Source organism: Vigna unguiculata, chromosome 3 (genome assembly GCF_004118075.2).
Source record: "Vigna unguiculata cultivar IT97K-499-35 chromosome 3, ASM411807v1, whole genome shotgun sequence".
NCBI lineage: Eukaryota > Viridiplantae > Streptophyta > Magnoliopsida > Fabales > Fabaceae > Vigna > Vigna unguiculata.
In genome coordinates, this window is record NC_040281.1 from 47,583,937 (window position 1) to 47,606,484 (window position 22,548).

The 22,548-nt window shown below is 34.5% G+C and overlaps 1 protein-coding gene across 8 annotated transcripts; it reads right to left on the reverse strand.

Annotated features, from left to right (window-relative positions):
* Positions 1-6,254: 6,254 nt before the first annotated feature.
* Positions 6,255-21,694, reverse strand: LOC114179329. Of its 8 annotated transcripts, none has more exons than XM_028065638.1 (9): positions 21,675-21,694; positions 19,958-20,180; positions 19,800-19,863; positions 19,642-19,709; positions 19,136-19,407; positions 8,205-8,293; positions 7,460-8,103; positions 7,233-7,324; positions 6,255-6,925 (listed from the first exon to the last, which is right to left on the reverse strand). In XM_028065638.1, exons 5-9 carry the CDS (start codon positions 19,148-19,150, stop codon positions 6,479-6,481), a joined length of 1,287 nt encoding a protein of 428 aa, XP_027921439.1. In that variant the 5' UTR covers positions 19,151-19,407; positions 19,642-19,709; positions 19,800-19,863; positions 19,958-20,180; positions 21,675-21,694; the 3' UTR covers positions 6,255-6,478. The 8 variants fall into 8 exon arrangements, with proteins under 8 accessions (XP_027921439.1, XP_027921436.1, XP_027921438.1 ...); XM_028065635.1 differs by having other exon boundaries at positions 19,800-19,883; XM_028065637.1 differs by having other exon boundaries at positions 19,681-19,709; positions 19,800-20,180.
* Between the last annotated feature and the right edge of the window lie 854 nt (positions 21,695-22,548).

The window sequence follows — 22,548 nt, forward strand, 5'->3', positions numbered from 1 at the left end:
TTTTAGCTTTCGATGTCTTCGTCTACATATTTAGTTATTAATAAAGTTTGAACATCTCATTTCTTTTTAATAGAATTGTGACTCAGTCAAAATACTTAATCAGGTTAAATTATGACTTAAAAAATTATCTTTCACACGAGTATATTATGTATCTCATCCCAAATATTAGATTCATCAACAACTCCTACTCTATTTCTTAAAACGCCACCTTCTAGATTTCTTTTTTTTATTATAATTTTTAATATTTTTTATTACATTTCTTTCTCCATGTGACCTCATTTTTTTATTATTAATATTTATATCAGTTTCTTTTTTTTACTTTTTACGACATAAAGATATTGATAATAATTTGCTTTAGGATGATTTTATATTATAATATTTATTTTAATCAATATATTCTTTGTAACATCTTATTATTTTGATATTAAATTTCAATAAATAAATATTGATGGACAATTTCACTATTTTTTTATTATCACAATAACTAATATATATATATATATATATATATATATATATATTATTTCTATTAAATCAATTATAATCAATTTCTAATAATATTTATGTTACCTAGTTTTGCTCATAATATCGTTCAATTTCATTTTTTTAACATATTGATTAAGAATTTGTAAATTTCTAAGATGGGATAGATGAATTTTTCATCTCCAAGAAAAACCATTTTGATTCCTCAATAAAAATCTTTTATCCTTGAGAGTTTCAATTCCTATATAAAGTTCTTTTGTGACAATTCAACACTCAAAAACAATTATTTACTAATAAATCGATATTCAAACTCATTTCATTGTAATTAGTGGTGGATCTTGACAATTAAGTTCGGAGAAACCAAAATAATATTTTTAAAATTTATATATTTTATCATTGTCATTAATACAAAAAAATAAATATGTATTTTAATATAATTATATCTATAAGAGAAATCACTTATATCAAATAGGTAGATATTTATTTTCTTTCAATTTGAATTCATCAATAATTAAATCAAAATTAAACTTTTTCGTTATATTTTCTATAGGAAATTGGCTAGTAGGACATTTATTTGTATTAGTAACAGTAATGAAATATATTTAATATAAATTTTGAGTGTATTATTTTGATTCCCCTAAAATTATTGTCTAAGATCTGTCGTTGATCTTGTGAATGAAATTTATCGCTTATTTCGTTTTGAAATCTTCTTTCAATACATTATTAGAAAAAAAAATATTTCAGTTTAAGTAAAATGTACTTCCTATCTTTTGTCAAAAGATTGACATAACTCAAATATAGTTGACAAAATTCTTCAAATTTAAATGGTCAAGAGCATCCATAATAAAATAGTGAAATTAAAAATTTAAACTAGTTTTCTTTTGAAATGATATTGGTAACTTAATAAAAAAAATATTAAATAATAATAAGTGAGTTCTAACTCTAAGAAAAATAATATTTTGAATACTCATATTTTAAAACAACAAAAAAATATATTATTATATATTAAAAAACTAAAAGTATATTATTATATATTATATATCTTAAAAATAAAAGTAATGAACAATGTGAAAAAATGTTGGAGGGGCCATCGATCCCCTCCCCTATACAATAACTAAGATCCGCCCCTGATTGTGACTCTTTTATCTACCAAAACCTTGAGAATTTTTAAATTTTCATATGGTCTCTCAGGAAGTACTTTCAAAGCCTCTTGAATGATATTTATGAATTCTATCATTTCCCCAAATTTTAACTAAATAACAAGTTAAAGAATATCCTTCCTTTTAACATTGAAGTTCTTAATCATAGTAACATTCATAATCATCGATAGTATAAGTCTTGATACACTCCGATTAATAATTTTTCTTACATCAACTACACCGACAATATTTGAAAGTACAATAATTTTATTTTTCTATTTTAAATTTATTTGCAAATATTAATTGATAGAGTGGAATAACCAATAAAAAATCTAATTAAATGATCCACTTGTAAATAAAAAAGATTGAAATTATAAATTTTCCAAAGTATATTTTCAGAAGTAAATTAAAGTAAGAGTTATATAAAACATCGTATCATCATGTCCGTTTTTTCTATTTAATATTTAACTTCTATTTGAACCGATAATTTTATAAAACAAATATAATTTAGTGCTTTCTGTGTTCTTATATAATATATTCGCTTCAGAAAATAAAATGTGTTCGTTTTTATCTATCATTTCTTTAATTTTAAGATAACAATAAAATTTTTTTCTCAATTATACTCTTATTTCTACTTTTATTTTTGTTTTGAAAATTTGTTGAACATTAAATAAGCTTTTAGTGGATATATCATATTGAGAAAAGTTCCTCTGTATGACCTATTTCCACCAAGGAAAATCTATAATCATATTTACATGAATCTAAATTTAAAGTAGAGAAGTTATATAAGTCACACACAAATTTTAGATTAAAAATTATGGGGCGAAGTTTAATTTTTATGAAACAAATGTAGAAAAAGAAATTCTTCAATGAAAAGGTTAAAAAAAATAGTGCAGAAATCTTTGATTTACATTAACAAGATGATGTACTACTTTAGTTAAACTTGGTGAAGGAGAAATATAAATATAATATTTATAAATATAATATTATTGCTAGTGTAACTTTCTTATCATTGATATGAAGAGAGAATAAGTAAGTTGTAAATGATAATGAGTGGAGACAAATAAACCGTGTCTAGTTGCTTCTTAATTAATGTGTTATAATTGTGCAACAATTTAATTCAAATAATGCAGCGAAAGAAAACCGAAAAACAATGCAGTAATTATGTCATTAATTCACTTTATGTGAATTAATTATGTTATATCAAATTTTATTTTTAATAATTGATAGTTTTAAGATAATATAATGTACTTTCATTTTTGGTTAAAATACATTTTTTGTCCAAATTTTTGTCAAGTTCTGTCAAATCAGTCATAATTTTGTTTTGTGTTCAAATAAGTTCTAATTTTCGTCAATTTTATTCAATTAGGTTCTTTTTTTGTAACACCGTTTAAATCATTAACGACCATGAACAGTAACTGCTACATGTCACTTCTGCTTTTATTTATTTTTTATTTTTTAAAAATTTTTAATTTTTTTAAAATGTCCACGTGTCAATCCAGCAGCGTGCCACGTTAGAGTTAATGTTTTATATTCAATTTGGTCCCATGTTTGTTATTTTTGTTCAATTTAGTCCCAATTTTAATTAAAATTGAAAATTTTGTCCCACTCGAAGATGAGAGCAAGTTTAATTTTTGTATACAAATTATAATGATGTGAATTTTAATATATTATATAAAAATATTTATTTAAAATGTGAATTTTAATATAAAAATTAAATTTGGTTTCAATTTGAAGGGACAAATTTGGTACTAAATTGAACAAAAATTACAAATATAGAGACTATATTGAATATAAAACATTGACTTTGACACGTGATGCACTGCTAACACGTGGACATTTAAAAAAAGTTAAAAAAAAAAACACGAAGTGACACATGACCGTCACTGTTCATGGCCGTTAATAATTTAAACGGTGTTAGAAAAAAAAGACCTAATTGAACAAAATTAACGAAAATCAAGACTTATTTGAGCACAAAAATAAAATTAGGACTGATTTGACAAAATTTGACAAAAATTGGAACTCAAAAGGTATTTTATCCTTCTTTTTCTTGTCTTTATGATTCATAATGTTAAATGTTATGTCATGTTAATATTCAGGTCTTAACTTTATCATCTTGTCATAGAAATGGATATAGAGAAAATAAATTTACTAATAGGTGAAAAGATATGTAACATTACATTTTGTCAACATTCATTGATTATAATTGCTATAATTCATATGTCATTTTCCAATGCACGATATTCTATTTCGTTGTTTTATTTTAATGTTTTTGGTACACCACGTTGTGTTGTTGTTTAGTGCATGTGAAGCGGATTCATGGAATAATTCTGAATTAAGCTAACAACAAAATGTTCTTATTAAGTTGCTCTTTCACGTTTTCTTTTGTTGATGATGAAAAGGCATCTCAGTTTTATTGTTCCTTTTTCGTCCGTGAAACATGTATATTGCTATATGATAAAAATCATGTGATAAAGTATACTATTTTTTATTTAAGATGACTTATTTTGTTTATCATAACTCTTTTATAATAAATAAATTATTTGCTTAATTTGTTTTAATAATCATCAAACTTTATTCAAAGTATTCTATGCATTTCCTTTGTCTCAAGTTCAGTGACCTGCCCTTTTCGATTTTTTTTTTCCGTTGATGTTTCAGTTAACGATAGAGAAGAAATCCACACTGAACTAACATGATATTACGAAAATATAATATTAAAGTTGATTAAGTAAGACTAATGGAGATTGCTTTACAAATTCAAAATGAGATTAGAATATACTTTGTCCCCTTTTGGTTTGTAAAATTTTAGGAGTGAGAAAATGTTTCTATAATTTAGGGGAGAGAATGTCTTTAGGTTTACAAAAGACTTTGCGTTTATTTCACTTTAATAAAATGGTTGAAAATTTGGCCTGTGATATATCTATCATAAGCAAGATCTTACTTAACTTGTCATATTATTTTCTGATCTAGAATAATCATACCAACTCACGTAGCGAGATTATACACACACACACACACACATATATATATATATATATATATATATATATATATATATTGAATTTATTATCTGAAAACATTAAAAGATAAATAGTATTGTAGTCATAGTCTTGCTAACTTTGGTATTAATGATAGATTGGATTTTATTTGATTTAGTGTTCTCTAGTCTAGATTTCTTCCATATTAGGTATGAATTTCATAATTCAAGTTTTGTTTTCTTTTTCATTTTTGGAGTTTGATTATATATTTTTTTAGTATATAAGTTTGGTCTGCTCTCCTATATTTATATATTTGTTTTTTATTTTATTCATATTTTCATGTAAAAATAATACATAATGATAGAACATTAACATTTTTGGAGTTTGATTATATATTTTTTATTATATAAGTTTGGTCTGCTCTCCTATATTTTTATATTTTTTTTCTCTTTTATTCATCTTTTCATGTAATAATACATAATGATTGAACATTGGATGAGCTTGATGTTGAAAATGATACCTAACATGTAAATTTTTAATTAAAAATATATAATCAATTTAGTTCCTAATTTTAAAACTGAAATGACCCAAGTTGGAGACTTTAATATTGAACTGATATTTTCATAATTTTGAAAATCAAAATTATGAATACTCCTTGCTAAAATGATTACTTTCCTTTATCTAATTTACGATTTGAATTTGAAACCCAGTGAATTGAGTATTTTGCGCAGCACGTAGATTCAGAAGATTGAAATTAGAATGTAGTGATATTAGAGGCTTGAGAATATAGCACTTATGTAGATCACTAAAATTAAAATACCTTATCTCACCATTTACATATAAATAAATAAATAAATAAATTGAGGAATGGTGGGGCTGATATCTAGTGGGTACAGATTGTTTTAATTTGTTTATCAAGCACATAAAAAGTCTTCTTGATTATGCACCTTACAGATTATATTTAAGTCTTTAAATTTAAAATAATAATATTTAATCACATATGACACGAAGAATGATGTCACTATGAAGAAGTGATGCCAAGACCATGAACAATGATAATAATTTCTCTTCATTAAGGTTATACGCTTTTAATGAATAAAAAGAAAACATGAGTTTCAATATAAAAGTATTCAGATAGAATTTAACATAGCTGTGTCATGAAAAAATTTACTTGATTTGAAACTCATCAAATATAAAAAGTAGTCACAAAATCATAGATAAGAAAATAAGTAGCAAGTGATATTTGAGTTCCATACGACAATTATACTACAAACTAGAAAAAAAAGAAACAAATTCATGCACCAAAAGGAAAAGAAAAGAAAAAGTTCGAAATATAGCATCTGTGTTGTATCATATTCTAGATCAATCAATCTATAAAAAGCTAATACAGTATCTATAGAGAATATTCCATGCATATGCAACATTCATAAGTTATATATTTGGAGATCATAACCCATAATATCCGTAGAGAATCTAACATACCAAGCTGGCGGCTACTAGTGTTCCAACCAAACTATGATGAACACATTTTTTACCAAAGCCAAATCCACGATTCTAACAGACAATAATTTCCTAAATAAACAGATTCATCAACATGAGCAACTGAAATAATGGAGTTATAGAATCATTTAAACTCTTTGCCGGAAAATATGTATATGAAGAAAATGTCTCAATAGAAAAAACACACATGCAAATGTACATGGAAAGGGACAACAACCAGAATAAGGGAAATAAAAACTAAGGGAATCGCAAATAAGCATGCTCCATCCTACCGTCAAATGTTCTATGGAGTATGTATTACTGGAAATCTTAAATATCACTGTGAGCCAGAGAGCAAAAAAGAATAACCATGTTCAAGAGCTTTTGACATGGTTCAATTCAAAGACCAAAGTTAGAGGATAAAACTTCCACAGCTTGCCAATAAAGCAGGCCCAGATGTTCCTCATCGCTTGTTGGAGAAGCAAGGGATTCAGGCCTGTCGGTATTACTTCTCTCAGCATTGTTGTTGTTCAGATTTTCCTCATTTTTGGTCTCTTCTGTTCGCATCGTCACATTCACATCTTTGCTTGGTTGATCATCCACATTCTCAACAGGCAGACAGGGGCCAACAACTTCCGGGGTTGCGCTTTCAGGCCACAGTGAAGTATTGAGATCAATAACGAGATTAGATTCACCAATTTCATGTGCTTCAATCTTGTCACCTGAAAAACTTGTATCCACAGCACCAGCTTCAGGAATGTCTTGAGCTCCAACGTTGTTGGTGCCTCCATGAGTATTCACATTGAGATCCAATGCTGAGCTGCTCACAAAATCTCTAATTTTTCGCTGCAATGATGTAAACATGTATTAGCACCAATTGTGTATCCATGCACGTAGCTTTATTCCATGCACATGTGTATCCAAATTCATTTTACAGCTTATGTCATTGTCACTCAATGCTGACAACAGAGGATTTCTTTCTTTCACTTGAGTTCAATATACTGACTGTTATGTAATATTAGTGGTGCACCAGCACCTCTAACATTTTTAAATAGAACTGTGACCAGACTCGGTATAAAAGTTATATGGTAGGACCCAAGCAAAGACAAAAAAAAAAGGTAATTGGTATCTGTATAGTTATATCTTTCCCAACCTTTTTCATTGGCAAATAACGAGCTTCGTCCAGATATCCTCCGAATTTCACATCTGCAATTTCAGACAATCCAGACATGGAGTGAGGAGAGCCTGCGTAGATACTTCGAAGTTTAATAATACTTGTCTAAATTAAATAACACCAAAAAAAAAAAAAAACAAGTCACTGTGTCACGTATACAACAGGTGTTATCCCAGTTTGTGAGCCCAATGTTGGCAATTCATTACCTGAATAAGAATGTAACTTAGGATTTTCCAGAGAAACACAGGAAGATTTCTCCACATTTGCATTCCTCAAGTTTTTGGACAGCGACCCCCCCCCGCCCCTAACTAGTAGAGATCGCTTTTTTGTTGTTTTTGGCGTATATGGGAGTCCAGCACTTGTCTCAAGAGCCTTTGTTTTTCTGTCTAAATCAACTTGTAAGGTGTCAGCACATCTCTTGTCACTAAAAACATGAGAAGCTTTAGCTTTGTCTTGAGGATTGCAATAAATTTGGAGTTCAGAAGTAGTATCTTTGGTTTCTTTTGCTTTTCCCTTTTTAAAAGTCTTGTATGAGGAGTCCTTATGCTGCAGTGGGGTGTTGTCGCAGGATTTGGCACTCATTTTGTCCTTCAAAGACTGGGCTTCTGACTGGACACCATGCCTGTTAGCTGATGGGTTAGCTGATGAATAAGATCTAGAAATTACACCTGTTTGCCTTTTCCAATCATGGGAAGATTTTGAGTTTAATTCTGCACTGTTTAATCCTGCACTACTTGAAGATTCAAGATTTACTTGACTATTGGATTTTTTGCATTCTGACTTCTTGCAGTCTTCACACATCCACCAATCACCTTCAGGAACTTTCTCCAACACATCACGCATACAATAACTGGTTCATGAATGAGAAGTAAAACCAGATCATTTCACTTGCCCATAATGAGAGGCTACCAAAACAAAAAATACAACCATGCAAGATATTATAATACATACATGTGCTCTGCCCCATCGGTACACTTGTTACAAATAGCAAGATCCTCTTCATTTCCTGCATCCCCACAGATATCACAAACTATATCCTGCTATCAAATGGGGGCAAAAGAAGCTATGTAAATTCATTTGAAACAAAAAATAAGCAACTTTTTATGTGGCATGTATACGTCTTTTAACATGCTATAATGCTACAAGTGTAATCTAATGCATGATGTCAGGAGTTCATACACACGAAATTGTTGTCAACAGAACTTGATTATGAGGTATGATGCAGAAATGAAAAAAAAAAAAAGAAAAAAAAAGTATTTGTAGATGGAATTTCAAACACTAAAATAGCACAGCATGCCACAACAGGATGTAAAGGATTCTGTTGAACACAAATTCTGGAGTGATATTTGAATGGGATACTTAACTGAGTGCCATGTATAACAGAAAGATAGAGAAAGCTAGTGTTAAAGATCTATCAAATACTCCACGTGATAGGTTTGAAAAACATAAAATACTAAATAGCACAGTGCTACAACAAGATCTACTAGGGTAGCAACAAAGGGGTCAAAAGGCAGACAATCTAAGTTTGCTAAAACGAAAATTCACAATCTCACTATTAAAAAATTTGAAGTAGTTCTCTTAACATTGCAAATTAATTTCAAGCATTCCATGCACCATATGGAGCTCTTACATAAGTCAAACATACTTAGATTTGCTTTCTATTTTAAACCTCACTTAATTGTCCCCGTCTTTCCTCAACCTTGATCAATCCATATATTTCCTCATGTAACACCTGTCCGTTTTGCTTATGACCCTTTTATTATTATTAAAAGTTTAACATTTACCTACTAGCATATAATAGTGTTCCTTGGCTCACATTTCGCAAAAAGAAATTCCTTGGTGCAAATCATCAACTGCTGGTGAGGTTTCAGATAACCCGGTTTCTCCTCCAACATTCAGTGAAGAAATTCCATCAACTTTATGACACTAATTAAACAGAGTGAAATCAAGATACTCTTCCTATTACTTTCTTCCAGACACACCTCAGTGGACAATATTTTACTATTTCTTCAATTTTTCTTTCCATATAGGAATATAGAATCACAATGATCAGTAGGATAAGATTTGGTAATCATGAATGTTTTTTCATGAATATGAAAATGAAAAATACACAAAGCTGCTATGCAATTTGAGATTGAATCAACAAAACCAGAACTAGAACAAATAGGTCAATAAACAGTCCGCTTACAGAAAACTAAAACAACAACAAAAGCCTTATACCACTTGGTAAGGTTAGGTACATAGGCAATAAAATGCCGTTCACCATGGAATCCCTCTCAACAACTTCCTCCAATGTCCTTCTCGGTCCCCCTCACCTTTTTAACAAAACTAAAAGACCATATAATTTACTCTTCTCACTAGTGCCTTCAGTCCCCTTCTTTATACATGCTAAAACCACCTAAACCAATTTTATTTATTTTTTCAGGTGTTCACACATCCTTCTTAACATTCTCATTATACTCCTGCCACCTTTTCCACCTGTTGTCTCTTTAAAGCTCAACATTCTCTATATTAGAGTATAATTGGACATATAGTAGTACAATAAAACTTGTCTGAGAATATGGTAAGAACCTTATGATTACCAATAACCCCTGAAGCCTTTTTCATAGTTATCCTGTTTGTATCCTATGTGTAAGAGTAACATTATCATTAATGTCCTCATTAGTTGTCGTATTAATCCCATATATTTAAACTTTAGTACATGGAAGTAAGAGAACATTATCATTAATTTCCTACTATTCATATAGCACGATAGGATACGATTCATAACCCCCACGATACGAATTGTAGGAAAACTTGTTTGTATTCCTGAATCGCAATTGTATATTAGTATCACAGTTGTATCGTTCGTATTGCACTCTGAATTGCGATTCAAACAAGAAACACACCTATGATGTCCCTGATTCTGTCTCAAACGCGAACAATCCTGACTTCTCTATCTTCATGCTCACTGGGACTGGCTTAGAGATCGCCCACTTGTTCCTTTTTGCCAATTGCCTCTTCCTTCTGCAACGCACACTCCGTTGACTCAAAGCTAATTCTTTTTATGTTATTTGAAGGTAAGCCAACAGCATACAAAATTTCAGCTTCTAAAAGAATTGAAAACTTCATAGCAATCCCTCAACACCCAAAATGCACAAGGAATTGTGTAGTGTTGCAATATTAGTTGGATCTCAATGAGTTGTTGATATTTCCTTTGGGCCGTCCTTGCACCTTAGGCACTCTGAACACCCTTTAAGTGCATTTGATTCAGTTAAACTTTTTAAAATGTATTCTCAACAATATGCCTGGGATGTGTATTACTGGGAATGATTCCAATCACTGACAGCCGAAAGAGGTGACTGAATTTTGGTAATCAATGACTAGTGGGGTAGCTGAACTCACCATGCAGCTGTAAACCTCCAGAAACTGCACAAGGACCCTGAATTTGGTGATTGGCAACAATGATCAAAGTTGCCAACCATCATTAATCTTTGGTGTGGGCTGAATTTGATGGACATCATCAACTATTAACACATGAAAAAGGTGGCTGGATTTCAGTAATCAACAATGGTGGCTATAGTCACACTCACCTACCACCTTCAACTGCTATTACTTGCGTAGGCTAGTTAAATTATGGCAACCAGTGCAGTGACTGACATCATTAGCCATTGTCGATTGTCAATAGGAACAAGATGGATGACTTTTGGTAACTGTTGGTGGTGGACAGAGGCCAATGGTAGTTGATGATTGTGAACAAGGATAAATAATTGTTTTTTCACAGAGATAGTAAAAGGCAGAACAAGACTAAAAGAAGCAAAGATAAAACCTTGCACTGTTTTATTCACTTTACACATAGTACAGCCAAAGCTTCCAAAGGAAAACTGCCTTCCTTTCTCACAGGGTTTTCCCTGTCACAAACATCAACTCTAAAAAACTCCCCTTCAACATCCCACAAGATAAGAATATATAGACTTTCCTAGAAAGTCTCCCCCCTCCTATAACAACTAACAATTTTACTATTTTTATCTTTAAATTTCTTTTTAACCCTCTCATTACTTCCATGCCTAACATTATTATCCTCTGTTGGAACAACCTTGTCCTCAAGGTTGGACTCTAGAAATTTAAGTTGCTTAAGGTCTTCATCACTTTCCACGAGATCTCGTGCCGCTGTTTCCACAAATGTTTCCCCTAATACAAAAACTAGCCAAAGGTGGTAGAGCTCATTCATATGCAATCTCAAAAGGAGTGCACTTAGTTTCCTTATGAAATTAACCCATGTTTTTTGTTGCTCTGCAATAAAGCATCGTAAACCGGTTTCCATGTCCTATTTAGCACATGTTGTATACCAAAAAAACAAACACACAATCAAAGTAAACAATCACCAGAAAGATAGATGAAATGGGGAACTTCTTGGAATTAAAGGATGCAAAACAGAAAAATAATGCAATAAGAGGATATGCCCCCTTACGCCCCAGAGCTAGGCTCCTTTACAGAGAGCAAACGCATCTCCATACCAGTAAATATTCCACCAAAAACAAAACTGTCCCCCAAAACTAGACTCATAGTGCCTTATAGTCTCTCTTTCCGTAACAAACTCTGCCACCTCACTCATGCCCTTCTCTTCCTAATTCCTTTTTTTTTTTGATTAAACAATCCATTTTTTGGGCTGATTTTGTGTTTCTTGGATCAAGTGCTCTTGTGGCCCATTATTTGTTTCTTGGTTCCCATCATTGCTCCCTGCATTTTTCCTCAAATTGAGGTCAGGGAATTGACTTCGTATCACAACAGCAGCTTCCCACGTGGCTTTTTCTGCGGGTGTCCCCTCCCACTTAATCAACCATTGTTTCAACCATTCCCCATGTTTCATTATATGTTGAGTGGCTAACACAACACTAGGAATCCATGCTACATAAGAATCAGCATCATCCAATTTTGAAGGTAATTCTGACTGTACCTTATATGCCCCCACAACCTTCTTAAGTAATGACACATGAAAAACCGGATGAATCTTAGAGGTCTCAAGCAGTTTTAGACGATACGCCACTATTCCCACCTGTGCTATGATCTCAAAAGGCCCATAATATCGGGCAACCAGCTTAGCATTGATCCTAGAGCATATGGATCCTTGTCTACGTGGTCTTAGCTTCAGAAAAAACCCATTCACCAACCTCAAAGTGTTTTTCTTGCCTTTTGAGGTCTGCTAAAGCTTTCATTCTCCCCTGTGCCCTTTGGAGGTGCTCCTTCAATTGCTTCAGAGCCTCATCTCTTTCCATCAATTCCCTCTGTACCGCAGCCACCCTAACTTCTCCTGGAATACCCTTTATCAATGAGGGTGGTTTACGGCCATAAACCACTTCAAAAGGTGTGGTATGAGCAGCAGTGTGGTGTGACGTATTGTACCAATACTCTGCCCATGGCAGCCAAAACAACCATTGCCTGGGTTGATCACACACAAAACATCGTAAGTAGGTCTCTAATGTCCTATTTGTCACCTTTGTCTGTCCTTTCAATTGTGGATGGTATGATGTACTCATATTCAACGATGTGTCTTGCAGTCTGAAAAATTCTCTCCAAAATTGGCTCATGAAAATTGGATCCCAATCACTCACAATGGAGTTAGGGATCCCATGTAACCACACCACTTCCTTCACAAAGATCTCAACCACGGTTTTGGCAGTGTAAGGATGTTTAAGAGGTATGAAATGCAAATATTTTGAGAGGCGATCAACTACCACCAATAAAGCTTCATAACCCTTAGCCTTGGACAACCCGGTTATAAAGTCCATAGAAATGTCCTCCCACACTCTTTCTGGAATCTGCAGTGGTTGAAGCAACCCGTTGGGCGTTGCAGCGATGTATTTTTGCCTCTGACACGTGTCACAAGCTCTAACAAATTGTTGCACCATATTTTTCATCCCCTTCCAATATAAGTTTGCTGCTAGCCTTCTATATGTTCTATAAAATCCCGCATACCCCCCTTGGGGAGTTTGGTGATATTCCTCCAACAATTTGGGAATCCAAGTGGAATTTTCAGCAATCACCACTCTATCTCCTAGCCACAGAACCCCATGCTTATAAGTGAACCCACTTGGAACTTCTCCTCTCTGAATTCTTTCAACTATGGCCTTTAGCTTATCATCTTGTTCAGCTTCTTTAATCAAATTCTGAGCATCTATCGATACAGGAACATAAGCCATGGTTCTTAACTCTCTTCCTTCCTCTTGCCTCGATGAGGTGTTTGCCCCTCTATTTTCCATCCCAGGCTTGTAGATGATATAAAAATTGTAACCCAACAACTTCGCGATCCAAGTTTGCTGGTTCCCCGTAATTACCTTATTTTGTAAAAGCTGGCGCAGACTTTTATGATCAGTTGCCACCAAGAATTTTCTACCTAATAGGTATGGTCGCCAAAGATTAATTGCTAATGCCACTGCCATAATTTCCATTTCGTAGGCTGACTTTTTCAGGTTTCTCACACCTAAGGCCACTGGATTTTGTCCTGCATAAGTATAGCACCTACCCCTGTTCCGGAAGCATCACATTCCACTAAGAATTCTTTTTCAAAATTAGGCAGTGCTAGGACTGGAGTTGTGGTCATGGGTCTCTTCAATTCATCAAACGCAGCTTGCTCCTCGGCTCCCCATTTAAAAGAATCCTTCTTAGTAATCTCTGTCAAGGGTTTAGCCTCCTTGCCATAATCTCTCACAAATTTTCGATAGTACCCCGTCAAACCGAGAAACCCCCTAACGCCTTTAACATTCTTAGGGACGGGCCAATCCACTACACTTCTAATTTTTTCTGGATTCACGACCACCCCTTGTTTGGAAATCATATGTCCCAAGTACTTTATTTTAATTTGAGCAAAGAAGCCCTTCTTATTAGCATACAGCTGATTTACTTCCAGCAACTTCAAAACTGCCTTCAAATGCCGCAAATGTTCTTCCCAACTCTTGTTGTAGATTAATATATCATCAAAAAAGACTAACATATACTTCCTTAAACACCCTCTAAACACTTCATTCATTAGTGACTGAAAGGTCGAAGGTGCATTTGTGAGCCCGAAAGGCATTACGAGAAATTGGTAATGGCCTTCATATGTCCTAAATGCCATTTTCGAAATACCTTCCTCCCTCATTTGCACTTGATGATACCTTGACTTGAGATCTAATTTCGAGAAAAAACAAGCACCATTTAACTCATCCAACAACTCTTCAATCACCGGAATTGGAAATTTATCCGATATGGTAACCTTGTTTAAGGCTCTGTAATCCACACACATCCTCCAAGATTGATCCTTTCTACGTACCAAGATTATTGGGCTAGAATAAGCGCTGCTACTATGCCTTATGATTCCATTCTCCCACAACTCTTTCACTTGACGCTCAATTTCATCTTTTTGGTGGTGTGCGTAGCGGTAAGGTCGCACATTAACTGGGCATGTGTCGGGGAAAAGTTCGATATTATGAGATTTCCCTTGGGTTCTTGAAATACCTTCTCAAAGCATTTTAACAAATTTTCAAGTTGTTGCTTTTGTTTCGGGGTTATCTCTTCTCTAGTGCCCTCTTTTAAAGGCACTTCTCTTTCTGACATGGCCATCTGCAATTCCTTATTACTTCTCTTGAACAAGGCTTGGGTGGAAATCACTTTGGGCATTCCTTGCAGCTCTACTCTTTCTCCATGCCAAATAAATTTCATCGTTTGTGCTCTTCAATCCACCACCATCTCACCCAATAACGTCAGCCAAGACACCCCCAAAATAAAATTAAAATCCTCCAAATCAAACAACAGTAAGTCCAATGTGAACTCATGGTTTCCCAATTTCAGTTTGAACCCCTGACAGTCCTTCCGTGACAGCCTTGTGCCCATCACCCAACAAAGTTTCCATATTTTTTGTTTTCTTCACCTCCCAACCCATAGCACACACCAACCTCTTAGAAACTAAGTTGTGTGTGGCCCCACTGTCCACCAACATGCGAACAAGGATTCCCTGGATCTCTCCTTCCAATTTCATGGTTTTCGGCATTGTTTCTTTCTCATGCGTCAGACTCTGTAGGAATAAAGTGTGACACTCGCCGTCGACGTCGTCTTCTACTTCTTGCTCCGAGTTGCGACCTTCCTCTCCAACCACCTCTTCGTCGGCCAACATAATTTTCAGATGTTTTTCCGGACATCGGTGTTGAGGGGAATAAATACCTCCACATTTAAAACAAAGCCCCTTTTGCCTTTTCACCAACAAATCATTATATGATAGGTGTTTTACTCCTCTGTCTCTTGGCCCATTTTTACTTTCCCCCTTTTGATTGGGTCCCGACCCATTTGTGCCTCTTTTGTCAATATACCCATCTACCACTTTTGAGGAAAGGTGGCATTTTGCCTAACACCCACGTGTAGTCCATTGCTACCACGTGCCTCTCCCATTCCTGGTGGAAAACCCATTTTGCCCCTACCTCTCAATTCCATCTCAACCGCACGCGCTACATTCATCATCCATGGCCTTGACATCGAACCGAGGGCATACAAACTCCTGACTCGTCCTTTGATGTCTTCTCTCAACCCATGAAGAAAATATGCAAAATATTGGGGTTCTGGAATATTTGGGATTTGGGCAGTCAGAAGCTTGAAGTCCCTGATATATTGCTCAACTTCTCTAGTTTGCATGAGGGTTGCTAGTTGCTCGTAAGCATTTCCTTTCGCCAATGTTCCACAACGGTCCAACAACGCCACTTTGAGTTGCTACCAGGAAAGGTCTTCTTCCTCGTTCATTAGATAATTGAAAAAATGAATGGTTGCTTCCTCCATACAAAGTTGAGCCAGGTTCACTCGCACTTGGTCACTTGTCTCCTGCACTTGGAAGTACACTTCTGCCCTAGAAATCCAACCTGCACGGTCTTCTCCATTGAACATGGGTAACTCCACCTTCTTAACTGATTGACGAAATTCGTCAAGCGCATCGCCATGTAATTTTCGAAATCCTGATCCATTACTCCCTTGAGTTTTCTCCGATGCCTTATCACGGCGCTCCTTCTGATTTCCAGAGCGCTCTCCATCCTTCTCCCAAGGATTTTTCTGGTGTTCTGCACCTTGTGACAAAATGTCCAGAATTCGCAATTGTGTCTCTGCATTTTCTCTTCTCATCAATTACATGGTCTTCTGTTGCTCATGGGTTTGTAACCTCATTGCCTCTATGGATGTCCGCATCCCAACAAGCTCCTTCTCTAGTATCTCAAGTCTTGAATCCATCATCGTTTTGTCTTCCTCTGATTTAGCTGGTCTCGATCTCGATGTCACTACAGTCGCTCCCTTCTTCTTAGTTGTCATTCACGGCTCACCCAAACAAATCGGCATAAACAATCCAATAGGTCGGACCAAATTGTTGTATACCAAAAAAACAAACACATAATCAAAGAAAACAATCACCAAAAAGATAGATGAAATAGGGAACTTCTTGGAATTAAAGGATGCAAAACAGAAAAATAATGCAATAAGAGGATATTCCCCCTTATGCCCCAAAGCTAGGCTCCTTTACAGAGAGCAAACGCATCTCCATACCAATAAATATTCCACCAACAACAAAACCGTCCCCCAAAACTAGACTCATATTGCCTTATAGTCTCTCTCTCCGTAACAAACTATGCCACCTCACTCATGCCCCTCCTTTTCCTAATTCCTTCTTTTTTTTCTGACATAAACGATCCATTCTTTGGGCTAATTTTGTGCTTCTTGGATCAAGTGATCCTGTGGCCCATTATTTGTTTCTTGGTTCCCATCAGCACACCAATAACATCAGGAGTGCTATGTGTCCTTGCTTTCATCTGCTCTAGTTTAGCTTTCTTCAATTCTTCTTTGAGCTTACCAGCTAGAATAGAAATGGACTCGATCTCAAGAACTTCATCAAAACCTATCATTAAGTCACTTTCCTTGGTATGTTTCTCATCAACAGTAAGCAAATACTAGTAGTCATCATCCGTTTGGTTGCCACAGGTTAGATTTAAATGTTCAATTTCATTCTTCACAACCTAGATTGCATCGCTGGTGTTGTACTCAACACATTTCTTTATGTCCGTTGGAGCATCACTAACAAGTGACTTAGGAATCAAGGCAGCAACATCTTCATCAGCCACCACATGAGCCAAAGTTGCAGACGCTTGGTAAGTAATCCCCACAAGAGCATCTTCAAATGTCTCCGAAGGCAAAATGTTTGCAATGATTTTCTCATGTACAAGCAACACTTCGAATCCTTGATCTTTAGATTTATCACACGAGTCTTCTACTTGGTGTGAGATGTTACCCAATTCTTGAGAAACATCAACATCATGAAACTTGACAAATCCAATGTCTTCGGTGTCAATCAAACTCATCTTGGACAAGCCACTCTCCAACAATCTAACCAACCTTGTGATATATATTCTTTGCGATGAAATACCACTTGGGTTCTCAATCTTGGTGGTGCTAACCAAACTATTAGTAGCTCTTCTCCCACCAACGAAAGTTGCAACATCAACCCTGATTGGATTCACAATTTCATCCAATACATCAACTTGATGGAGAGCAATGAGTGTGTCAGCCATGTCAACATTGGTGATGTTGGTGGGAATCTTGTTCTTCTTGCATTGCATAGGGCCTGCAGCTTTGCAAAGAAATACTCCCTCAGTGGAGTTGGATTTACTTGTGACACAAATATCTTGAATTCTTGAATGAAATTTTTTCCACTCCCAGTTCGTGTTACTGCTGCCAAACTCTCAAATAACATGCTTCTCCTATTGCCTCCAACTATCCTTGGTTGAGTTGTTGCAAGATCTTCCCAAGAAAGGTTATTGGATTTTTGTTTCCAGATTTTGAACCACTGGCCTATATTTCCTTCCATGCTAATGATGGTTGGGTGCAACTTCTCTTTCAGAGCAATTTTCTGAATTTTGAAAAATAATCCAGCCCTTGTTGTCCACCCCATTGGATCGTTCCCTTCAAAGGTGGGTAATTCCACCCTTTTCATTCAATGCCTTTATACTTCTTCCTCTTCCTCCTCTGAATCATCACTTTGTTCCTCTCTTTCTCCCCTCCTTCCTCCATTGATAGAGTTCTCACTCTTTTTAGAACTTCTTTCACATTTCTTGGAAATTCCTTGCAATTCTTTGATTTCTTGCAAGCTATCTTTCAATTCTGCAGTCACGTTTCTTGTTCACTGGCCCAGTTCTCCAAAGCACTGCTTTGGCTTTCTATGACTCCTCCTCAACGTATTCGGCAGGTCGGACCAATTTGTTAAGAACCCAGAGATAGTAAAAGACAGAACAAGACTAAAAGAAACAAAGATAAAACCTTGCACTGTTTTGTTCACCTTAACACAGTACAGCCAAAGCTTCCAAAGGAAAACTGCTTTCCTTTCTCATAGGCCCTGTCACAAACATCAACTCTAAAAACTCCCCCCTCAACATCCCACAAGATTAGAATATGTACACTTTCCTGGAAAGTCTTCCCCCTATAACAACTAACAATTTTACTATTTTTATCTCTAAATTTCTTCCTAACCCTCTCATTACTTCCATGCCTAAAAAAACCACTTCAAACTAATTCAATGTATACCTACTCTAACTTGAGGAGGATTGTTGGAAAGTATTTCCTATTTTGGGAAAATAAAAGATTTTCTATTTACTGGCTGTATTTATTTTTGTAAATAATTAGGCATTGACTTGTATTGTTTCCCAATTCCCTAGTTTCCTTATTTTCCTAGTTTCCTAATACTAGAGATAGTGAATTATGTGTATACATTCATCACGCTAAGAATTTCCTCAAGCAGTTAAGAAATCCTTGGTCAATCCCAATTGGCAGAACAGAAAATCTCAATTAAAAAAATTTACAATTAATAGTGGATAGTTTGAGGTAAATAAAAAGGAACTACCACATACTTCACTATCCATCATATCTGAGGCACCCCAAGGATTCACCAACTGAAATTGAACAAGATTCTCGCACACCGGTGTTCTTAATCACAACAATAGACTTATGTAGATGCTTCTTGCATTACAAATGATGTTCAGTTTCAATACAACTCAAATGTGATCACCACCATCCCAAGTAGCACAGCTATAAACCTCATCTGCCAAACAACCTAACTGGATAGTGCTGTTTTTGCTAATGATGACTCCCTTTGTTTGCTTAGGAACGAGGAAGGTACTCCCTGAAATAAAAAATAGGAATCAATTTTTATTGCTAGAAAATTTCCCCACAGAGATCTATAAGATCTATAATACAGTTACAAAAAATAATAAATAATCTGCCTCCACAAAGATGAGCACTATCAATAGAAATCTTTTAATGAAAACATCTAATTGATCTGATCTGTTTGGGATAATGAATACAATTATTGAAGGTTCTTCGGCCAAGTTTTGAGAATCAAGATGATCGCAATTACCTTCGGCAAAATGAACACCAAAAACCACAGAAAAATTACCATCTAAAGCCGATCTTCATGAATTCTTCCTATCAATGACATTGAAAATCAATCCCCAAATTTATACTCTCATATAATAAGTCAATTTGAAAATCTATCGTCGTCAAAATTGGTCAAACCTTGGGTAGGCATTGGATCGAATGCGACATTCGGTGTTTTTCACGTTTAAAAGCAATTCAATGTCTTCGCCCAAATCAAAATCCCTAAAAGTAGTTTAACTTTCTGCATTCCCAGAAAACAAGTTGTGATTTGAATATACAATAGAGATGGTACTTACCTCAACTACAATTGCAAGTGATACTCAACAAAAGAGAGGACCGAATGTTGTCTTCGAAGAGAACTTATCGTTCCCTTACCCTCATGGGTTTTATAAGTAAAGTTGCAAATCCCCACACCCGCAATTGTCGCCACTTGTTCAATATGCACATAATATGGCATGAGCAACATGTGTCACACGCATTGCGCGATCTGAACTTTTCTTCCATTTCAAACTCGAAAGGCTGAAAAGAAGGGAAACGACAATCTAGTAATTGAAATAATAACAAACCATGACAGTTACCAATAACAACAAAGATATCCTAGGAGCCAGCAATGTTCAATTAAAAGATATCAGCACACACTACATGATTTGCAAATAACCAATATAGAGTTGAAATCCTCATCATGGGTGTTGTAAATAAATACATACATAAATAACTCAAACCATATACAACTTCAAAAATCAAATATGCTTTCAAGGAATTTAAAAATCAAGTCTCTTTGTGTTATGCTTATTTAAAAATAATTGTCTTTGAAATTAGTCTTAAGACCTAACTTAAATCCAAAACTGGATTGTAAGATGAGGATTGTTTAAGCATTAAGCCATATATCTCTAGTCGGTGTGAAACTAAACCACACCCTTGAGGTTGCAACTAAGGTAGGGTAAGGGTGACAACAATTGAGGTGGTTTTCAAACAAATGAATTCAAAATCATATCAACTTCAACATAGCAATATGAGGTGCTATTTAAAAATGATAGCACCCAATAATGTAAAATTCCTTGCTTCATGGTTGAGAAGTGGATATTGCATTCTCCATGCAAGAATTCCAAGGTTAATCTTTGTAAAAGGAAGTATACTGCTGGTGAATGGACCACTACTGTACTAAGGTAGCCCATATGTTTATTGAAAAAATTCAACCAACTACAATATAGTTTACATTTATGGCACAATATTGTCTTGTTCTGCACTTTTACCTACACATAAGATAGTAGGAAAGTGTCAATGAACTAATAAAACTAGACACCACCAAAAGGGAAAACAAACATAAAAAGTTAGAAAATGTTCTTCGATATAAACTGATTGTTTTAAATTTAAAGGGCACCGATGAAATTTTAATTACCATATTCACAAATCTAACAACTCCCCAACTAGCAAAATCTATTACAAAATACAACATTAAATATGGCTTGACAAGTCAAAAAAAAAAATCTCTGCATAATTGACTCCTAGGATTATCCATGACTTTAACTTCTCATATCAAAACTAGTTAGAATCACTTATTTCAGTTATTTTCAGTTTACTATATGCTTAAGGTAGAAGAGCATTCAGTATTTACTTGCTTTATGGACTCTTTAGCCCTCTTTAAATTCGTTGAAACATTAAAAACACACAACAATCACCATGTGGGTCAATCATATGGAACAGGTGATGCCATTGTACTCTGTCAAAAACTGAAAATCCATTTAGATAAAAATAAATTGATCTTCATCTACTTCTTTTAATCAGAACATGCTTCTTTTGATTCACTTTTCTTACTCGAGCCTTCAAAATATATAAAAAAAAAGTATTAATTTCAGCAACTAATGTCAATCAGGTGGTCGTAACCCATAAGTTACAATGATGCAATCATGCAAACCATAAATGTGGTGCAGCATATGTACTATTGGATTCTAAAGTTCAAGATTGAGTAGCAAAGTGCCGCTGAAGGAAACCTTGTCCAAACTAGATCATTACCAGGGAAGGGCAGTAAGGGAGAAGATCGAGGAGAAGCAAAAGTTCTACAACAGGACAAACAAATTGATGAATAAACCATATATGCAGAACCTAAACCTTTACAATACAATGATAAGGACGAGCAGAAGAAACTTCCAAAAAGTTTCATTCTTGCTTTTTTTTTTCACAACCATATGATCATTAAAGACCAAATTCAACAATGCCATTGTAACATGTCAGGTATGCAACCCAAGCCGTATATACCCAAAATATATTAAGACTTGTTATTATAAACAAGAGAAAGGAAATGAAACAGCAGAAACAACAGACCTTCCACAAAATTTTCTTTTTCTGAAAGAAAATAAAATCAATAATTAACATGAAAAACAGAACCTTTATGTTCATTAGATACCCACAATCCCTATCAGACAACGAGACCATAGATTCACACACGCACAAAAAGACCAAAGAGAAAACACTTAATCACATACTATATCCGAAACCGCCACGCTAATTATAATATAAAATAGAATATTAATAGTGAGTAAAAGCAGGAGGGGAAAAAAAATACATGCCTGAGAAGTGTGGTGAGTAATATTATGATAGAGGATCCTTAAAGTTTTGAACTTTGGCCTCCCCAATAATGGCAATGATGCCAAAGCATGAACACAGGAAGCGATACCCATGGCAAGGGAATGGAAGGAAGGGTTACAGACTCTAACAACTCTCATGATCCACACCACTCTCTGTGTGTTATGCATAATGGGCAATAATCTTTTGGTATTATTCCTCTTTTTTCTGCTATTGCCAAACTCAATTTCATTACTTTAATGCATTTACATCTCGAAGCATACACAGGCACCGCTTCTTTTATTTTCCAGTATCGTCAGATTAC